Here is a 22,304-nt window from a genome sequence, read left to right as displayed (position 1 = left end):
CTGACCAGTTTTCCCAGCACCACTTGTTAAAGAGACTGTCTTTTCTCCATTTTATATTCTTGCCTCCTTTGTCAAAGATGAGGTGTCCATAGGTGCGTGGATTTATCTCTGGGCTTTCTATTTTGTTCCATTGATCTATATTTCTGTCTTTATGCCAGTACCATACTGTCTTGATGATTGTGGCTTTGTAGTAGAGCCTGAAGTCTGGCAGGTTAATTCCCCCAGTTCCATTTTTCTTCCTCAAGATTGCTTTGGCTATTCGAGGTTTTTTGTATTTCCATATAAACTGTGAGATTATTTGTTCAAGTTCTGTGAAAAAAATCTTTGGTAGCTTGATAGGGATTGCATTGAATGTATAAATTACTTTGGGTAGTATACTCATTTTTACAATATTTATTCTTCCAATCCATGAACATGGTATATTTCTCCATCTATTAGTGTCCTCTTTGATTGCTTTCAGTAGTGTTTTATAGTTTTCTATGTAGAAGTCTTTTGTTTCCTTAGGTAGATATATTCCTAAGTATTTAATTCTTTTCGTTGCAACAGTGAATGGAATAGTTTCCTTAATTTCTCTTTCTATTTTCTCATTATTAGTGTATAGGAATGCAAGGGATTTCTGTGTGTTGATTTTATATCCTGCAACATTACTGTAATCATTGATTAGCTCTAGTAGTTTTCTGGTAGAGTCTCTAGGGTTTTCTGTGTAGAGGATCATGTCATCAGCGAACAGTGAAAGTTTTACTTCTTCTTTTCCAATTTGGATTCCTTTTATGTCTTTTTCTGCTCTGATTGCTGAGGCCAAAACTTCCAGAACTATGTTGAATAGTAGTGGTGAGAGTGGGCACCCTTGTCTTGTTCCTGACTTTAGGGGAAATGCTTTCAGTTTTTCACCATTGAGGATAATGTTTGCTGTGGGTTTGTCATATATAGCTTTTATTATCATTAATTTTTTTAAAGAAAAATCTTAATTTTTCAATGAAACCTATGAATGCAATACTTGAATACACCTTTACACTATTTCTTACATTTCCTTCTCTTTTTTCCTTTACAGATCTTTAACTTCTTCCTCTCTGCCCCCTTTCCAACTCAGAAACATGAACAAACTTCACTCATTTCTACTTAAACATCAGCAAAAAAGATAACTCTGTCTTGATTTTGTTTTTCTCCTGAACCTCTTCCACTCGTTCTCTTCATGGACAAGAGCTCCAAAAAGGAGTTGATTCTCACTTTCCCCGCTCCCCTCCTCCCATTCATCTTCAGCCACAACAGCCTTGCTCCTGCAGCAACTTCCTTGAAACCGTCGAAGCTAAAGGTCTCCGATGACCCAACTGCAAACACGAAAGATGCTTTCCAGTCTGTATCCTACAGACCTCTTTGCAGCACCTGGCTCTGTTGACCTTATTCCAGAACTCACCCCTCCCCACCCACTGCCCACTGCAGCCACCGTCTCATGGAATCTTCCTGTCCCTCAAACCTCCACAGCTCAGCATGCTATCATTCCCTTAGCTGTTCTCTCGTTGTCTGCATTCACAGGGCTCCTTTCTCCACTCTCCTGTTTCACTCTCTCTTGGAAAGAGCATGTACAGTTCATGCCTTCAACAGTTACACGAATGTTGAAAATTCCCAGTCTACTGATCCAACCCAGATCTCCTTTATCTCTGACTGCTGCATACACCCTTTATTCGTCATTGCTTTCAGTAATTATTTTTAATTTATTTTATCTCAGCTTTCAAATTCAGCACTATAAACGTTGAAGCAGTGGTTACCTAGGAAACTATTGGATCAGCTGGAGAACAATTATGAGAGAGGAATACATATTTCTGAAGATAGCTCAGATTTCCATGAACAGAGACAAATGAAATAAAAAAGGAATGTGGAAAATAAATGCCTTCAGATTCTAAGAAGTTATTTTCAACTCCAGCTCCATTGCTCAATCCTTAGAATACTGCACCCCTTCCTTATATTGTGGGGGTTGAGTCCTAAGAAAAACTGCCAAGTCCACAAGTATTGTGAACACACTCAAAAATAGCTGAAATTTCAAATGGAAAATCTAAAATGCTGATGATGTGCTGTATAATTTAAAGTTTAATAAGCATGTATGGACAGATGGAAAGCATTTTTTCATAGTACTAAAGCCTTAAAAGAGTTGTCTTAATAACCAATAAAGGAGCAACTTACATATTCAAAAACAGCTGACTAAAATAATTCTAAAATGGACAGGAAGGAATAGTACTTAACAATCAAATATGATATTACAAAGCATATTCAGTGGAAAGGAAAAATGTCATGATATACTTCAAAAAGGTAACCAAAGAGTAAAATTAATATGATCCCAATTTAGAAAAAATTATTAATAATATCTCTATATATGAAGAGAAAAAGAAAGAATACACACAAAAAAAGTTATGGTGATGGTAATACATATTTTATTTCTTCTTTGTGTTTTTCTATATTTCCTGAATTTTCTCTGATAATTTCTTAAAATGCCCTTTTGAGTCAAAGTTACAAGAAGAATATAATAAGAAAAATAATCACAATATTCAATGAAAAACATGAAAGAGGACAGTGAAAAAGTTGGCTTGAAGCTCAGCATTCAGAAAACTAAGATCATGGCGTCTGGTCCCATCACTTCATGGGAAATAGATGGAGAAACAGTGGAAATAGTGCCAGACTTTATTTTTCTGGGCTCCAAAATCACTGCAGATGCTGACTGCAGCCATGAAATTAAAAGACGCTTACTCCTTGGAAGAAAAGTTATGACCAACCTAGATAGCATATTGAAAAGCAGAGACATTACTTTGCCAACAAAGGTCCGTCTAGTCAAGGCTATGGTTTTTCCAGTGGTCATGCATGGATCTGAGAGTTGGACTGTGAAGAAAGCTGATCGCCGAAGAATTGATGCTTTTGACCTGTGGTGTTGGAGAAGACTCTTGAGAGTCCCTTGGACTGCAAGGAGATCCAACCAGTCCATTCTAAAGGAGATCAATCCTGGGTGTTCACTGGAAGGACTGATGCTAAAGCTGAAACTCCAATACTTTGGCCACCTCATGCAAACAGTTGGACTCACTGGAAAAGACTCTGATGCTGGGGAAAGGTTGGGGGCGGGAGGAGAAGGGGACAACAGAGAATGAGATGGCTGGATGGCATCACTGACTCGATGGACATAAGTTTGAGTGAACTCCGGGAGTTGGTGATGGACAGGGAAGCCTGGCGTGCTGTGATTCATGGGGTCTCAAAGAGTCGGACACGACTGAGCGACTGAACTGAACTGATATCCAGCAGCACATGCCTACTGGATGTAGCAATGAAATACACCAAAATTCTAAGTCTGTATTAAAGTGCTCATAATTCTTTCCTCCATCTTCCCCTTCACCTTCCCTGATGCCTGGCAATATGGTTATATTATTTTACAATAAAATTAATAGTTAAACATTTTAAAGATAAAAACGGCCCAAAAGGGAGTTGTGACCCAAGAGGTAAACCTGGTTTTGTTTCAGCTTTTACGTAACTGGGCCATCTACTCACTAAATACCTTAGCATAGCTGTCCTCTTCCTTTTTGGCACTAGGGACAGGTTTCGGGAAAAACAATTTTTCCACGGATGACTGGGGGAGGTGTTGGAATGATTCTCACAAGGTTCACGTAGGGTCCGTGCTCCTATGAGAATCTAATGCTGCTGCTGACCTGACAGGAAGTGGAGCTCAGGCAGTAATGCAAGCTCCGGAGCGCGGCTGTAAATACAGATGAAGCTTCGCTCACTCACCCACTGCTCACCTCCTGCTATGTGGCCTGGCTCCTAACAGGGCATGAACTGGTACCAGTCCGTGACCCCGCCGCTGGGGACCCCTGCCTGAGCAGCTCAGAGAAGCCTTCCCTAATTTGTAAAATTAGCACTACACCTGCCCAGACCTCTCCCCACCTTGCGTGTGCACGCTAAGTCGCTTCTTGTGTCCAACTCTTTGCAGCACCATTCCTATTGTAACATCAACATCACAATTTACCAAAAGGTTGGAGTGCTCTCCCCAGTCCCCCAGGAACACCCACACCCCCTTCCTGACCTTTTCACATTAGACGTCCGGTGCTGTCCCAGTGCCTGTTTTGAATCAAATGATGAGAAGTGCTGGCTGCTTGTTGCCATATCTACACGAGAAGGCCTGTCGAGAAAAAAGCAGTGAGGGTTTCATTTCTTTGTCTTACAGGAAAAATCTACATTCAAGAACACAACACAATCCCTTCAGTTATTTATAATATCTCACCTCCATTTCTTACCAATTTTGTAAATCAAATAGCAAAATCTACTCAGTTACAAAGTGAATATTCCTGAAATACAGCCCCAATAAAATAAACTTATTTTTCTTTTCATTCCAGTCCAACAAAAAAGAAATTCATGAAATCACCCCCTCCCAAAACTCTCCACCCAAATGTAACATTGCAGTTTGTCTATATCCTTCCAAATCTTTTCCCATGTATATCTATGTATATATCTCTACTTTTCTTAATTGAAATGGAATATTATTGTAGGGGAGGAAAGAGTTTCCATCAACTCTCTTAGAGTCCCTGGCTGGGTCTGAAAATCAAACTGACAAAGATCAAGAAGACAAAAGCATAAAAATGTGAAGTTATACACATACATTTGAATCTCCAGAAGAGACTGAAGAAGACCCAAAAAGTGACCAAAGCAGAAATTTTTTATACCTTGCAGAGAAAGAAACAATATATTTGTGAAGAACTGGCAGGACAAATGGTAAAGGGCTAGGAGTAAATGGTAAAGATGTAACGAGGAAGATAAGGGTTAATTTAACAAAGTTTGTCTGCAGACTCTCTGAGCTGTAAGAGTCTGTCTCCAGTAAAAAGAGAATTTAGATCCTACTTTTGGGCAGAAAGAGGGAATTTTTTCAGTTTTTACAGCTACTTAATTGACTTCAACTCAAAATGATGTTTATGTCAAAGAGGCATACGCATTTCGGGATAACATATTTGGTTTCCTTCAGTACATGCTTAATTTATCCTGAATCCTTTCTTCTCAACACAGAGTTGCTCTTCCATGGTTACTGTCCACACAGCAGTCTACTGAACAGAGGTAACGTAATTTGTTACCCATCCCTCATTTTGAGGCATGGAGAAGGCAACGGCACCCACTCCAGTACTCTTGCTGGAGAATCCCATGGACGGAGGAGCCTGGTGGGCTGCAGTCCATGGGGTAGCGAAGAGTTGGACACGACTGAGCGACTTCACTCTCAATTTTCACTTTCATGCATTGGAGAAGGAATGGCAACCCACTCCAGTGTTCTTGCCTGGAGAATCCCAGGGACGGGGGAGCCTGGTGGGCTGCCGACCATGGGGTTGCACAGAGTCGGACACGACTGAAGCGACTTAGCAGCAGCAGCAGCAGTTGCTCCCAATATTTCACAATTACAAACAATACGAAAATAAGCCTCTTTACTCACTTTCCTGATTATTTCTTAAGGATAAATACAGGAGGCAGAAGGCGTGCATTTTGTAAAATATCTTACATTTAAAAAACTGCCTGTTTCCCATTATCCATACCCCCCAGAATGTTGAGGTAACACAGAAGATGTGGAGACCAATCTGTTTTGCAGAATCTTAGGCCACCCTTTGACTTGCATCTACCCTCACAGACACACATGGAGGCAAGTCCACTGGAGAGAAGGAAACTTCCACGGAGCTTAAGAATAAGTCCTGCCCTGTGTATAACAGAATCTCCAACCTCCCACTGACGAGTCACCTTAAATCTACACACACTACAGAGCAAAGAGGGAAAAGTCACTGACCATTCCTTTAGGAAAGCTTTTTCTTTCTGTGTTTTTAATTCTAAAATGTCAATGCCCTTATTGTAGACTAAGTAGAGTTTGATTATATTCTACTCTGACTTCATAATACCCGGTAATATTTTATATCCAGCATTCATCTTTTCTTGAACATATCAAGTTCCCTACATTTTATACATCAAATTAGAGGAAATCAAGGTTTTTTTTACTAGGGTGGCTAGCTATGGGTGCTGAGAGACAATAAAATGTCAAGGATAAGAGGAAATGTATCTTAAAGGAAGGTTATTTTCCATCACAAGAACTTTTTACTAGGAGAATCGAGGAAGTGCTAAGCACTCAGATAAACCAGACTCCAGGGCAGTGACTGGCATCTCTGTTTACAAGCAAGGAAGGAGAAAAGACAGATTCAAAGGGCTGGCTAAGCTTCTGGACCATTCTTGCCTATCTGTTCCCTTACAGGTTCATTTATAAGGGCTAGAAAAACATGTTCTTTAAAATGCCCCCCTGTTTGTCATCTGCCTTATCTTTAATTTTAACATTCTCCCCAGTATTGAAATTTTTATTTAATCAAAACTAGTCATTTGCCTTTAATATTTCTGATTTTCAAAGCATACTTAGAAAAACTTTCCCTCCACAAAGATTATATAACATAATTTTCCATGCTGCTTGCTTTCTAAATATTTAATGTGTTGACCCATTGATAATTTAAGTATATGCTATAAGATAATGTGTGAGTTTTTCTTATTCTTTTGCCATTTTTTCCAAGATAATTTTTAAAAGCCCGTATCTTTACCCCAACGACTAGACATACTATAAATATACATGTAAAACACTGAATTAATTAAATCCTGTTAAAATCAAGTCTGCTGTGCCAGGTAAAAGTTGCACATTTCAAAGCTATAATTATAGCATCTTTATCAAGCACAAAAACACTTGAATTTATCAGAACTTAGTAATTATTAAAAACAATACTAGGGTTTTTTTATTTTTCTGAGGTACAAGAGTTTAGTTTTTTATGCTTATATATATATGTATATGAAGTCCCAGACATTCTACACCTTTTTAAAATTTATATTAATAGCACAATAAGTACATCATGCTACATATTTTTTTAAATAATCATATTTAGATCTAATTCACTCATTTAAAACTATCTAGTATTTTATCAAGAACTTATTTTTCCTTTTTCATGACAAATGCTTCAAATACATGGAGAAAATGGTTTATCATGCTGGTATATCTCTAATCCACTTGGTGTACAGAGTGATCTAAATTTAAGTATTTCCCCTATGGATAGGCAATGATCCCAACAGTAATGAATAACTTGTCCTTCAGCTATTCATTAGATTCTAAATAATACAAAAGAAAGATTGTATGCCTGCTCAATCAGGCATTGAGGTAGGCTCAATTGTATGCCTACCATCTTAGAGCACAGATAGGCCCACCCAAGGAATATTTCATTTTGTAGGGGATATACCTTTGTTTGATTTGTTATTTTCTATACATTAGGGTCTATATTTTGTAAAATAATATGTTAATTTGTATATATTTTTGGTCTGACACATATGCAAATACTTCGATAAGGTTATGGGTTTTTTGCCTTGTAGGAAATTAATCAGTTTTGTATATTTGTATATAACGAATCTTATTCAAACATTCTTTCTTCAGTTCCCCCAAATGCTCTTGGAAAAATTTTAACCATCTTGCTGATTTTGTCATTGATAAGTAAATCTTTGACATGTGTTCACGCTATACTCATCACACTCTGACCGACTGAATGACACTGCAATCACAAACCCAGGGCAAGTTTTCATACATGCATAAAGCAGTTTCAGGCACTCTTTTGATTCATTCACATATTTGCCTCTGTTTGCACCAGTCACACAATTTTCATTTTCATGGCTTTCTTATATATGCCGATGGGTAACTCCTCTACTACATTAAATGCTCTTTGAGAGGGTACTGGAGGGAGTGGCGGGTCTTGGGTTGCTATTGCAATTTCATTCTTATTTATAAATTTTAGAATCAGTTATTGTAAAGTTACAAGAGAAGTCTGCTGAGTTTTGAGTGGGACATCATTACATTTTCAGAGATTTTACCGAGAACTGCTATCTTTACAATATTATATTTTCATACCTATACACATTTATCCAAGTCTTCTCTTATTTTCTTCAATAAAGAAAGGAAATATACATAAGACGCTGCACTAAGGTACATGCACCCTTGCAAAGATGCCATGCTAGATGTTCCTTATGTTGCTTTAGTTTTAGAATGTGTACCACCAAAGTAAGCACAGTTATTAAAAATTTTACTGAACAGAAGACTTGCCTGTTCCACTTTTGAGCAAAACCTAGATGTCATGCTCAGATGTTAGAAAAAATGTATTTTTAGCTAAAGAAAAATCTTGCTATTTGGTTTATAGAGGTTAAGGGAAAATATCATATCATATTTCATTTATACTATTATTATGCTAGAAAATATGTCCTTATCTTGCCCTGATTTTACAGCTTTAAGTTTTTAAACAGCTTTATTGAGACATTATTCACACAGCACTCAATTCACTCATTTGAAGTATACAATAGTTTTTAATATTCATAGATAATATATCACTTTCTTCATTATCTAATTTACATTTTGTCACCCAAAAGATACTCTATATCCATTAGTAATCACTCCCCATTTCCCTCTACCTCTAGTCCTAAGAAACCACTAATTTACTTTCTACATGTATAAATTAGCCTTTTCTGGACATTTTATATTAATGATATTAAGTAATATGGTCTTTCACGATTATTTTTTTTCACAGAGCATAAGGTTTTCAAGATTCATTTGTGTTGTTGTTATGTATCAATATGTCATTCTTTTTTATTGCCAAATAATAATCCATTGTTATAGATATAACACACTTCATTTGTCATTTCATTAGTTGATAGGTATATGGGTGTATTTCTACTTTTGGGCTATTATAAATAATGCTGCTATTAACATTCATGTATGAGTTCTTGTGTGCACATGTATTTCACTTCTTTTGGGTATATGTGTATATATATATATATATATATATATATACACACACACACACACCTAGGAGTGGAATTGCTGTATCATATGATAATTCTACATTTCATATTTTTGAGAGCTGTCAGACCATTTTCTAAAATGACTGTGTCATTTTACATTCTTACCAGTAACACATAAAACTTTCAATTTCTCCATATGAATGTGAGAGTTGGACTGTGAAGAAAACTGATCGCCGAAGAATTGATGCTTTTGAACTGTGGTGCTGGAGAAGACTCTTGAGAGTCCCTTGTACTGCAAGGAGATCCAACCAGTCCATTCTAAGGGAGATTGATCCTGGGTGTTCATTGGAAGGACTGATGCTAAAACTGAAACTGCAATACTTTGGCCACCTCATGCGACGAGTTGACTCACTGGAAAAGACTCTGATGCTGGGAAAGGTTGGGGGCGGGAGGAGAAGGGGACGACGGAGAATGAGATGGCTGGATGGCATCACCGACTCTGTGGACGTGAGTTTGGGTGTACTCCGGGAGTTGGTGATGGACAGGGAGGCCTGGCGTGCTGTGATTCATGGGGTCGCGGAGAGTCGGACACGACTGAGCGACTGAACTGAACTGAACTGAACAACACTTGTTACTGTCCATCTTAGGGTGTATTAAAGTGTTAGGTAGTTAGAAAAAGGAGCCCAAAATGGCAGTGGCTAAAAGACAAAGGGAAAAGCCTGTGAAAAGGGAACAAAAAAAAAAAATCCGAGAACCTGAGTGTTCTGAGAACCTCAGGTGAAACGAACGCCCTCTTCCTGGCTAGCCCTAATGTGCATAGGGCAGGCTTGCCTGGCTAGCCCTAATTTGCATAGGGCAGGCTTGTGGGGAGGAGACAAAACGGATAAAAAGAGGAAGCCAAGCCAGGTTGGGGCCTCTCCTTTGGGGTCCACCTGCCTTCATGCCTCCAGTGTGTTATATCCTTTGTTGCCGAATAAAACCCTAAGCTGTAATCGAGCTGTAACACAGGTCTGCAGTTTCAAATCTTTGTTGCCCAAAGACAGAGCTGAGGAAATTACACACTCTCCCAACAATAGAACCTTGTGGTTTGGACTTGCATTTGCCTAATGACTAATGATACTGAGTATCTGTTTGGGTACATATTGACCTTCGGAGAAATGTCTATTCAGGTTCTTTGGCCATTTTTTAATTGGGTTATCTGTCTTTTTATTACTGAGATTTATACTGCTTCAATTTTTAATCTCTCGGTAGAACTAGTCTCAAATGAAAAGTTTACAACTTCATTGTTTATACGTTTTCTCTCATTCAAATCACAATTAGTAGAATCAATTCAAAAATTTCCCCCAATAAATCCAACACAGTGGTCTGTGTTCCTGCACAATGAAATAAAAGCAAGCCCATTTTAAAAAGAAAAAATGAAATAAAATTTCAAAAGTTAATAAAATGACACAACATCCTTGAAGCTTTTTCATCAAAGTCAAAATCTCTTTAGGGGACAAGAGGAACGAACGAAGAAAGACAAACAGATATGCTCTGGGAGGCACCATTTATATGATATAACCCACAGTCTGAATCCACTCCAGTATTCTTGCCTGGAGAATCCCCATGGACAGAAGAGCCTGGGAAGCTACAGTCGATGAGGTCACAAAGAGTCAGACACGACTGAGCCACTAAACACAACACAGGCACAGTCTGAACGGCACCCACTGGAGTTATGAACGCAGGACTGCAGTGGACACCACCACCACCAGGTTTTCAGTCAATCTATTGCTTAATATTATTGACCATATAACCCAACTGATCTTACTAAAGAAAACTGCTCATCAGACCAAATTCTGTCCTATGAATGATGATTTCAAATAGCCATCCTCATGGCCAGAGATCACAGGAAAAGGAGAGGCGCCACTTCTGCTGCTGGGAGAGAAAGAACAGCCCAGAAATTACCAGGCATTCCCCAAAATACATGTTACTGTCAACTTCACCCCCAACCCTGTCACCAGCACTATCAGAATCAAAGGAAAGAAACTGCAACATTTTATTTGCCATACTAGTCCTGACCTTTAGAGGGAAGCCCTAAAACTCTAAATAAAAAAAAGCCAAAAAGAAAGCATCAATGTAGAATATAATTATTCTATTAGGTGAGAGACTAGTAGATTTATAAACTAGGTAAACTACCCCTAAATAATACATGCTTAGACTTATTACAAAAGCTTCCTCAATCAAAATTATAAACGTTCATATCATCTGAAGAACTTGCAGGGTTTTTATATTCTTTGTGCTTTTCCATAAAAGGAAGAACTCAGGGAGCTTGACCTGGAAGAAAGAAGAGGAGAGAAGAAGAAAGAACACAAGGGCTATTTCCAGACACTTCCCTTCCTGTTCACTCGGAAGGTTACAACTCATCCTTCTAGACCAGCAGTTCCAAACCTTTTTGGTGCCAGGGACCAGTTTCATGGAAGACAATTTTTACATGGACCTGGTGTGGGGGGATGGTGTCAGGACAATTCAAACACTTATATTTATTGTGCACTTTATTTCTAACCTTAATGCCACCACTGATCTGACAGGAGGTGCCAGATCCATGGCCAGGCAGTTGGGGACCCATGTTCTAGACCACCTTTTCTGGAGCTGTATCTTACTCCCAAAGGATTCAGAAAAATACATAATAATGTGTATCCAGAGAGAAAATAAAACAAATGTGGCAAAATGCTAAAAAAGAGATTCAGGATGGACAGAAGTTCTCTGTATGATTCTCATACCTTTTCTCAAAGTATGGAGATACTGAAAAATAGTGAAAAGTGAAGTTGCTCAGTCGTGTCCGACTCTTTGCGACCCAATGGACTCTAGCCTACCAGGCTCCTAAGTCCATGGGATTTTCCAGGCAAGGATACTGGAGTGGGTTGCCATTTCCTTCTCCAGGGGATCTTCCCAACCCAGGGATCGAACCTGGGTCTCCCGCACTGTAGGCAGACACTTTACCATCTGAGCTACCATCTGGTAAAAGGTGTTTTTAAAAGACAGCTCTGGTGACAAAGGGCAGAGAACAGGGATCAAATGGGAGTGGCCACTGGCCTCTGGCATCTGTGGACCAGCTAGCACCAGTGGAGAACGCCAAGCGCTCAGGGTCACGGGCGCACCGACAAGTCCAGCCGTCACAGGTAACTCAGGGGCAGGCACAAGGACAGAGGTCACTGCAAAAACAACCGACGAGACGCTCAACCAGAGAGCATCACCCAGACTGGGCCCCATCCCCGCGTCACTTCCTCCTGCGCCCAGAGGCCCTCTGGGGAGGAGGGGGAACCTTTGGGACGGGAGATGTCAGCCTGACGCAGAGTCTAAATTTTCACTTGCATGGGCATTTACCTCCCCTACTCCATCAGGAAGACCTGAGACTCTCCCAAAGAGGCTGTCTGAATGTTGAACAGATGATGTCATCTTTCATTGACAACTTAATGTTTTTTTTCTCATCCTCAAGGGAGATGAGCATTCCAAAGCAAAGTGAGGACAGTTGAAAAGAATGAAAATTCATTTTTGGACGAAAGATAAAGCGTGCCCAGATCCTACTCACTGAAAAAATGGAGGGTGGGACTTACTGTCTCTTTAGAAAACAGAAATGACCCCAACAGATGCTGTTCTTCTTGCCCACAGTCACGGCAGATCACTGACAGAGTTGGAAGCTAAAACCAGAGCCTGCATCTTTTCAACGTATTTCCTTAGGCAAAGCAAACTGTACTCCTTCACTTTATTCAAAACAAATAACAACAGGATGTTTGTTGGCAAGAGATATACACAACTCCTATTTCATTTTGCCGGTTTTCTTTACTGATTTTTTTCAAACTTAAATGAAAATTCCTTCCTTACTGGAGGGTTCTCTTATTTCTAGTGGAAAACGTCTACCAAATCTGTTAGTGATCCTTCTTCAGCTCCCTTCTGTAGTGTGACTTAGGAGAAAGCATGCTGGACACAAGCAGAATGCTGGTTTCTGCCCTAGGTGTGCAAGCAATGAGATTTTGGGTCAATCGCTCACCTCTGCCAGGGGCTGGGAGGGGCGGCCTGGGGAGAGGGAGGTGGAAGCAAGCAGGGTGGGTAGGCTACTATCTGATGGACATAGAGTTTCAGTTTTACAACACGAAGAGTTGCAGAGATGGACAGTGGTGATGGCTCCACCACATTAGGAACAGACTTAATACTACTGAAGCAGTGGTTATGCTGGAGAAGTGTATGTTACATGTATTTTACAGCAATGAAAAAATGAGGGAAAAAAAACTGCACATATACACAAAAGCCAGAAGTGGGCTAAAAATTCCTTTGTCTTGTTTCCCTCACAGGGATGTTCCAAGGAAGCAATGCATCCCACTTTGTAAAATCACTTTTTAAATTGAAACATGACATAAATGTGGTCTGATGTTGTTAAAAGAGTTAAGTGATTGGGGCCAAGAACTCCCCATTAGACAGACCACTGCACTCCTGCTACTCAGCAGTTTGAGCTTCCCACAGGGACAGCCAGAGGCCACTTAGCAGCACTCTGCCAGTTTAATCAGTCCCTCCAAGTAGGGATGTAGACCTTCTCCAGACACAGAGGCAAAGGCAGGTTTTCAGCATGACACTGAATGAGGGTAACTTTATCATTTCTTTTAAAACACCACCTAAAACAAAGAGAAAAAAAAAAAAACACACCTTTCTAAAACACAAAGATGAAACAAGTCTGCCTTTCATTTAGCTCGTGATCCATGAGGGAAAGAAAACCCAACACTACCCAAAAGTACCCAAAAGTTTTCCAGGCTAGAGAATATGTCTCTCCTCTGGGTTTCATGGTCAAAATTTAAAACTCATCACAGTATGATGAGTGGTCTCCTTTTCAGCTGTTGTGAATAGATAATGAGCTTTTTGAGGACAGGAATTCCCTTAGTCCAGAGAAGTTCAATAAATTTTGATTGAATGAATGACATTTGCATTGATTCTATATGTGTATTAGCATCCTTCTGCCAAATACAGTCTCAATTCTTGGTATTTTATGTCACATATGTAAATCATGGAAAGCACCCATGATTATTTGACCATGGAATCCTCATTCACAAGCAAGCAACTATCAGTAACTATTAGAGTTTCCCCCACATACATCTGGGCTTTCCTGATGGCTCAGCAGTGAAGAATCCACCTGCAATGTAGGAGATGCAGGAGACATGGGTTCAATCCTTGGATCAGGAAGATTCCCTGGAGGAGGAAATGCAACCCACTCCAGTATTCTTGCCTGGAAAATCCCATGGACAGAGGAGCCTGGTGGGCTATCATCCATGGGGTCACAAAGAGTCAGACACGACTGAGCAAGTAAGCACACACGCACATACATCTATCAGATAAGACAAGCAAAACATAAATACACAAGTAATTAAGTGCCAAAGGTTAATTTTCTTTAACTCTTCAATGTACAGCTGTTTTCATAGTTGATATACTGAATATATTCAGCCTGTGGAACCAAATGGGCACATACAATGGTTTGTTATACAGGAATGCTATTGCCAAAAAAAAAAAACCCTACACTAATATTAAAGAGGTGTGATGGCACACAAATGGTACGTATTGAGGCCTGATTTGCTGGCTCATGGAAAAGGCTCAAGTTCTGCCACATCCACCAACTAAGAAGATAATGACTATAGCCCCAAACCACAAGAGAAATTAAAATCTTGGTCCCATACTTCCCTGCTTTCTAAAATATAGCATCTGTGATGAACTGAAATAAGATATTCTATAACCCACCAATCTAAAACGATCACCAAAGAAATCCATTCATACCACTTGAATGGTCATGAAAGACTTTCCACACCTGTGAACTGATGAAATAGCAAAAGAAAAACAAGCTATGCATGAAATCCATGCCAAAAAAAAAAAAAAAGAAATCCATGCCAGTCTCGTGTCCACATAATTTGCCCGTAGGTGAGTCCTGCCCTTTCGAAAATAAGCCAAAGACGTAAGTGTAAATTCAGTTGAAAAGTAGAAAGCAAGTCAAAACAACAGGAAGATTTCTGAGCCTGAGGTCAAAAAACCCAAGCATTTTTCATGACACCTGTCTGCAGACTACACTGAAATTTCATTTACAAAAAGGGAGGGGGGCTGCCTACATTCCCTCAACCAACGCAAGATTAAGAAACACAATAAAACAGATCTGCCAACTTTCAGCATGATGGACCCTGAATGACTGTGGACAACTGATTTAACCTATCCACCTCACTTTTCTCATCAGTAAAAGGGGAAATTAATTAACACAGTAGTTGTTTAAGATCCAAAACAGACTCACCATGGGAACTGGGCCTGACACAGAAGACATTTTAAGAAGAAGCTAGGCTATCTATTTGCCATTTCTAGCCTATTTCTTTAAGATATGAACATAATGACACAGCAAAGAACAGCTAAACCTCCCTCACTGCTTTGTTCATTAAACCACATACAGCCTCAAAATGCCTTATCTCACGATAGGCCTCAGAGACTTCTGCAAGTCAAATGAGAGATTTGGTGTAAAAAAAGGGAGATGAAAACTATATACAAGTCACAAGTGAGTGATATGTTTATTTATAAGTTACTGGGTTGGAAATCAAAATATACTTCCATAAAAACAATGATTGATATATATCTATACCAATATATATCTCTATGCATATGTGTTAAACATGTGTATATATATACATAAATACATGTACATATATATATATAGCATAAATCTCTATATACATTCATATGTACAGGCACACAAATATGTTAAATTCTCAACCTAAGCCATCAAAGCCTATCTAAGCCCTAAATTACTAACAACTGGCCAGAGTCTTAGAGCCAGGAGCAAGGTGACTCCACTGCTCATACTTTAGTGACACTTCAGTGGCTCATCACTGTCCTTGCCACAGCTTCTTGGCAACGAACCTTGGCACCCGTCTTTCACTAACCAGCCTATCCTCACTAGAACTGCAGGGCGCCCAAGCTTCTTGACAAACCCTGAAGAGATCATGATGAAAGGGATCAGAGTATGTCACCCCAAAATGTCATTTTCACATAAAGAGTATTTCGAGTTGAAGGCAATTAGCTCTCTGCTCCCCTCCTTTCTTTGTAAAATCAGGGCATAATTTCTTTTTATTAAAGACGTTTCCCTCTCCCACACCAGGAAGAAAACTAGACCAGAGATAACTCTTACCACCTGAGAGACTCTTATCCATGTGTGTGCCTGCATGCATGCTGAGTAGCTTCAGTCACATCCAACTCTTTGTGACCCTATGGATTGCAGCCCACCAGGCTGCTCTGTCCATGGGATTCTCCAGGCAAGAATACTGGAGTGGGTTGCCATGCCCTCCTCCAGGGATCTCCCTGATCCAGGACTCGAACCCGCGTCTCTTATGTCTCCTGAATTGGCAGGCGGGTTCACCAGTAGTGCCACCTGGGAAGCCCCTTATCTGCATGAAAACCTTACTAAACAATTCTTATTTAGCATACATTTTCTAATCATCTTCCCATAACTTACCCTCATCCAGTAGCCCCCAAAATCCTTTTATTTAGCCTCTTCTCCACACTTCATCATCCTTTGTTTAAATGATAAGTTCCTAATTCCAACCACCTCCTTGAGGCACATTTCTTCGCGAACTTTCATATGTATGTATGCAGTTAAACTTGTTTTTCTCCTCTCTTGCTAATCTGTCTTTTGTCCATTTAATTTACAGGCCCCAAGTATCCCCAAGGGGATAAAGGAGAAAAGTTTCCTTTCTTGCAATGGTTTCTCATATCTCAGGGACTTTGGCATAATAAATCCTGCTGCTACACCTGATTGCCACCAGTATCTAGCAACATCCACCTCAATTCAGACATCGCCCTCTTCCAGAAAGCTCCCTGAACTCCTGCCATCACCCAGACTTGAGTCATTGTCCCTCACCTTTGCTCCCACAGATCACTGACCTTCTCCATACTATAAAATTTATCCCATTACATCCCAATAACAGAGTTCCTTGTCTGTATCCCCCAATAAAGTGTAAGTGCCTAAATGAATATTAATAAGTCAAAACATCTGCCTTACTTATTTATTTACTTAAGTCCTGACTAGTTCATTCTCAAGTAATAACCCTCTGACAGCACAGGGAGACGTCTGAATCCAGGCTGGCAGGGCAGGTCTGCCAGGGATTCTTCTTCAGAGTCAAGGCCAGCCAAACCCTTTACAGGTTCAGGTTCTTACTATTTTTATTTTTTTGTTTTGTCAAGTTAGCTGGTTGGTTTGTGTCTGCTGTTTGCTCTTGATTCTGGTTTTGTTTTCTTAGTATATGTCTTCCAAGACACTATAATGGAATGAATGGTGGCTAAGAAATCTAGCTACTGGCCCCATTTTAACTACTATATGATCTCTATCTTTGCTCCCCCATCTGTAAGTTGAGGAGATAGTCTAAGAGTGGTTCCTAAATCTCACCACTCACAGTCCTGAGGGATGCCTGTAACAAACACTGTTCTCTGTCTAGCACAGGGAACTCTACTCAGTGCTCTGTGGTGAGCTAAATCAGAAGGAAATCCCAAAAAGAGGGGATATAGGTAGACATATAGCTGATTCACTTTGTTGTACAGCAGAAACTAAAACAACATTGTAAAGCTACTAGACTCCAATAAATACATAAAAGTAAAAATAAACACTGTTCTCCCTCTAGAACTCAGGTAACTGATGAGCAGCCAGGTTTGGGGACCACTGGAAGGGGCAGAGATTTTAAATCAAGTCACATCTGGGACCGAGATCTAATTCCTCCACTCACTTCCTGTGTGACCTTTAGCAAATTACTTAACCTCATCTCCATTTACTTGCATGTCAGAGGACAGATAGTAAGAAGTTTACAGGACTGAAGGGAAGGAAGATTAATGTACAAAAGAAGAGTACCAACTTGTGGCTGGCCCACTGCAGATGCTCAGTAAATGGTAATGACACCCCTCCACACCTCCTGTGTATACTCATGGCATCCAAACATTTCTCTGTCACGGCCCCTAAGAGTTTCCAGAGAGCAAGGCACCTCTGTTTTATTCTCCAACCCATCCCCACTTCCCAACACAGTGCCTATGACACTGGCCAATATTACTCAATAAACATTCATTCAATTAGTGAATCAGTAACATATTAGAATATACTAGCATAACTAATTTCCCTCCCTCTCTCAATAGACTAAACTGTGAGCTCCTCCAAAGCTGGAACTATTCCTTGTTTACTGATCTAAAACTCATTACTTAATATAGTGCCTATCACATGCTTGTTGAACTAATTATTTTCAAAGTCTCTTTCTAGGTCAAGCGTACCAAGGATCTGTGGCTCCAGAAGATCTGAGATAGAATTAGTTGCAAGTGACTGTATGTCTTTTATATATTTGGCTTCTAAGTACCAACACTTCTACAGTTGAAAAATTAGCGCACATATAATGAAATAATTATGCGGTTTCTGAAGGTTCCCCTCACCTGCTACCAGGATCTGCTCCATGAGGGCAGATATAATACCATGTTCAGCATCATGTCCCCAGAGCCTAACAAGAGTTTTGTGACAAATGTAAACATTTGCTGAATGAATGAATGTGAGTTCTTTGCCAGTCTAGGTAAGGCAGAATTTCCTATTTTTAGGACTCTTTCCTCATTGAATTCAAAGTTGCTGCATTTAGGAATGACGAAATGTTCAAAAATAAGAACAGCAGATGTTTCATCTCTGGGTGGCAGAGAATTTCTCTTTTAAAATCCTTGACTTATTTTACACTGCAGAAAATCAACCAAAACACTAGCACCCAAAAAGCTCACATAATAAATCAGCTTAAGTCAAATATATTCTGCATCTACAAAGATGACTATTACCAGTTGGTATTTTAAAGTATTATGACTATTGAGCTCTGAACTTAACTTTGAGAAATCGCTTTAGCAGTGTGATTTTAAGATAAAGGAATGAGATCCAAAACCAAATGATATGAATCAGATCACTAAAAAAATAAGTCTTTGATGTAACAAAGATTAATCAAGAACACACGGGGGTTATTACAAAAATCAAAATTTTACCTCTTTCTTTACAAAAGAGTCAAAATTGATTCAATAAAAATTCAGCAAGGATACAGTTCTAGCCTCCGGTGAATTCCAGAGGGAAAGTGGGACACAATGACTAAGGACAGATGTTTAGATTAAAGGGTCTGCGTCACCAGAAAAAAATGGCACCGATTCAAATGCACAATCAGAAAAGGGTGGTCAGGCAAAGGTCACTTAGGGGTAACTCCCATTTACTGTGATCTGCTACAAAGAGACTGAGGGAACCCCACACAGCATGGAGAGAGGGGAGGTCTATGACTATCTCCCGAGGCTATTCTGCCAGCATGCCACAGTACTTCATTTTTCTTTAAGGTTTTAATCACCCCAACAAAACAAAAACGCACCGCAAAGCCAACAAGGGACAAGAGACAAACACAACCAATACAAAGGAAGCCGTCATCATCTTTCCATTGTTCTGCAGCCTCACGCACACCTTGAAGAAGAGCAGTAAACCAGCCATAGCATCCTTCTCAGCAGCGAGAGTCACTATTTTCTACCATTTCAGCACTCACTCTCAGGAACTTCAGAAAAAAAGACACAGGGGGTCCAGGCTGGGGAGCAGGGGGAGCCCTGGCAGGCTTGACACGAAGGCTTTAATGAAGACAACATCAGCTAACAAAAACTGCTAGTCTCCAGTGAAATTTCACTCTGATTTTTTTAATCGGCATAGCTTTCCTTAAAGCTTTCCTCACAGATCCAAAGAGAATGCTGCAACCATACCCCCAGGAACAGCTAAATAAATGCAACATACTCACAGGTTTAGAGCGGCTGTAACTTTGAAGAAATGAATATAGAAGCTTTTTCCTCTCTCCTACCAGAATTTTTTTTTTTAAGTCAATGGAAAGGAGAGACAGTTCTCAATTTAAAAGGCAAAAAAATCCTCAAATTCTGATTTATGTCCTGGTCTCCTGTGGGAATCAATTAATAAGCATAAGAAAAGAAGCTGCCCAGTTGCTGACAGTATCCCCAAGCTTCCCAGGGCAGAATTTAAGACATGTCTGTTAAAAGTGGCAGCTACACTCACTGCCGAAAGCTGACGCTCCTGCAGGAAAGGATGCCGGGAGATTTTTTTTTTCCCCAATCTCTGCTGCAGCCAAATTCTAATCCATCACTATTTAATTATCCTAGAGAAACAAGCAAGAAAAATACAAATGGCCTGGATTTATAAAATCTACAAGGTCTTTTAATGATTTTTCACCTAATCCAGGGATTCACTGCTGTCTAAAGAGGGTTAGCTGAAGAATGAGTTACCTCTTCTGTTTTAAGGAAAATGTAAAAGCAGGCTGATGCACCCATGTTAGACTTGGGTTTAATATCCTATCGACTATTTAAAAACACTAAATAAGGGAAAGTCAAGTTCTCTTAAGTTTTTAGTCTGATGAATTAAATGTGCAAAAGTAAAATTAGTAAAGTGAATGAAATATACATATGACCTAACAGTCATTCCAATATAGATGGGAGTTGCACTTTAAAATCAATATTAGATAAAGAATATTTGAATTGGTTTTGTTGAAACTAAAAAAAATAAAAACAAAGTAAGCTTAGAGATGGTCAGTGACTTGGCAACTTGTCTTGCCTCATGGGCACTTACACATACTAGAACTGAACTGTTTCTGTGATGGGGGTCACAATTCAATCTGATTATAAAAGTATCAGGTAATGTGTTCTGATATTTTCTGATTGTAAAATAAACTCCTTACAGAGAACTGGAAACAAAGAAGGAAATTAAAACCAGCAGTAATCTCGAACTAGAGATAGCCAACTGTTAATACTTTACTTCTAGTCTTCTTTCTCCATTTCTTTCTTTCTTTTTATTACTATTGTTTTACATTTTGTATACTACCTTTTTCACAGAGCATTATGCTACGATTATTTACCTATCAATGTGACTCATTTCTGAAAGTGCTCAAGAAAGCTGACATATGCAGTGACAGTCAACATGTATTTATGTGCCTACTATAGGCTGAGAATGGAAGAGAGAGGATCAAACAGAGCATGTGTGGTCCCTACTCCCTTGAAACTCTCAACCCAGCAAGGAAGTCATATATTCCTCAAATAGTCACAAATGTGATAGGTTCTACACTTCAGAGGAGACCTACAGGACTCTTTAGAAATATGTAAGCGACCTGGTCTTGCAAAGCTCAGGATTTCTCAAGGAAGGGCAAGCCCAGATGCAAAATCATCAGTACAGTATATTTCACATCTACAATCTTTTATCTAATATTCTTTTTTCTTATATCAAAAGAAACTTTGAGTCCAACTATATTCTTGTGAATAACATATAATATATCAGAGAATAATTGATATGACTTAAAGGAGATCAGTCCTGGGTGTTCATTGGAAGGACTGATGCTGAAGCTGAAATTCCAATACTTTGGCCACCTCATGCGAAGAGTTGACTCACTGGAAAAGAATAACATATAACATATAAGAGAATAATTGATTTGACTTAAAGGAGATCAGTGCTGGGTGTTCATTGGAATGACTGATGCTGAAGCTGAAACTCCAATACTTTGGCCACCTCATGTGACAATTTGACTCATTGGAAAAGACCCTGATGCTGAGAGGGATTGGGGGCAGGAGGAGAAGGGGACGACAGATGATGAGATGGCTGGATGGCATCACCGACTCGATGGACATGAGTTTGAGTAAACTCTGGGAGTTGGTGATGGACAAGGAGGCCTGGCGTGCTACGATTCATGGGGTCTCAAAGAGTTGGACACGACTGAGCGACTGAACTGAACTGAACTAAGAAATTACAAAAGGTAGACCATCCTGCCTCCCTAAAATGGTGAGTTCCCACATGTTTCTAAGAAATCTTCACCCACCTACTGTATAGCACAGGAAACTATATTCAATAGCTTGTAATAACATACAATGGAAAAGAATCTGAAAAAGAAGAAATATATGTATATACGTGTATGTAAAACTGAATAATTTTGCTGTACATCTGATACACTGTAAATCAACTATACATCAATTAAAAAATTAAAATTAAAAAAGAAAAGAAATCTTCAAGCTAAAATTAACTCAGCCATGTTCTGAATCTCATAAAGGCTAAAAGATTACCTTGAGAATACTGGAAATAATTTGACAAGGATTTTTTCTTAACTTAATGATATTGATGTAATCTGACAGAAAAAAAAAAATCCCACCAAATATCCAAATAATTTGTGAAAATTCTCCACATGATCAAAGTTAACATCAATAGTGAACAGTGATAAATCATTCTGACTGAATATGATGTGATGAAAATGGCATTTTATATCTGTGGTCTTCCTTCGCAAATCCCATAACTCCAGTCTTACCATGAGAAAAACACCAGACAAATTTCAGTATATGGACATCCTACAAAATATCTGCCTCCAATTCCTCAAAAGCATCAAGGTCATCAAAAAGAAGACACAGTCTGAGAAACTGACACAGCCAATTAG

The 22,304-nt window shown here is 39.3% G+C and overlaps 1 protein-coding gene across 3 annotated transcripts in view; it reads right to left on the bottom strand.

Moving 5' to 3' along the window:
* The window catches only part of TTC39B (tetratricopeptide repeat domain 39B), a 167,221-nt gene that overhangs the window by 74,767 nt on the left and 70,150 nt on the right, over positions 1 to 22,304 (bottom strand). For all 3 annotated transcript variants that reach the window (XM_055428198.2, XM_055428200.2, XM_088837895.1), the window contains one exon: positions 4,058 to 4,153. In XM_055428198.2, the coding sequence (XP_055284173.1) occupies positions 4,058 to 4,153 (96 nt within the window). The remainder of the gene's footprint in view (positions 1 to 4,057; positions 4,154 to 22,304) is intronic.

This window comes from Moschus berezovskii, chromosome 7 (genome assembly GCF_049115385.1).
Source record: "Moschus berezovskii isolate FMDL1 chromosome 7, NW_MosBer_1.0, whole genome shotgun sequence".
Taxonomy (NCBI): Eukaryota; Metazoa; Chordata; class Mammalia; order Artiodactyla; family Moschidae; genus Moschus; species Moschus berezovskii.
Note: the sequence above shows the minus strand (reverse complement) of the source record. Positions and strands in the feature narration are given on the sequence as shown.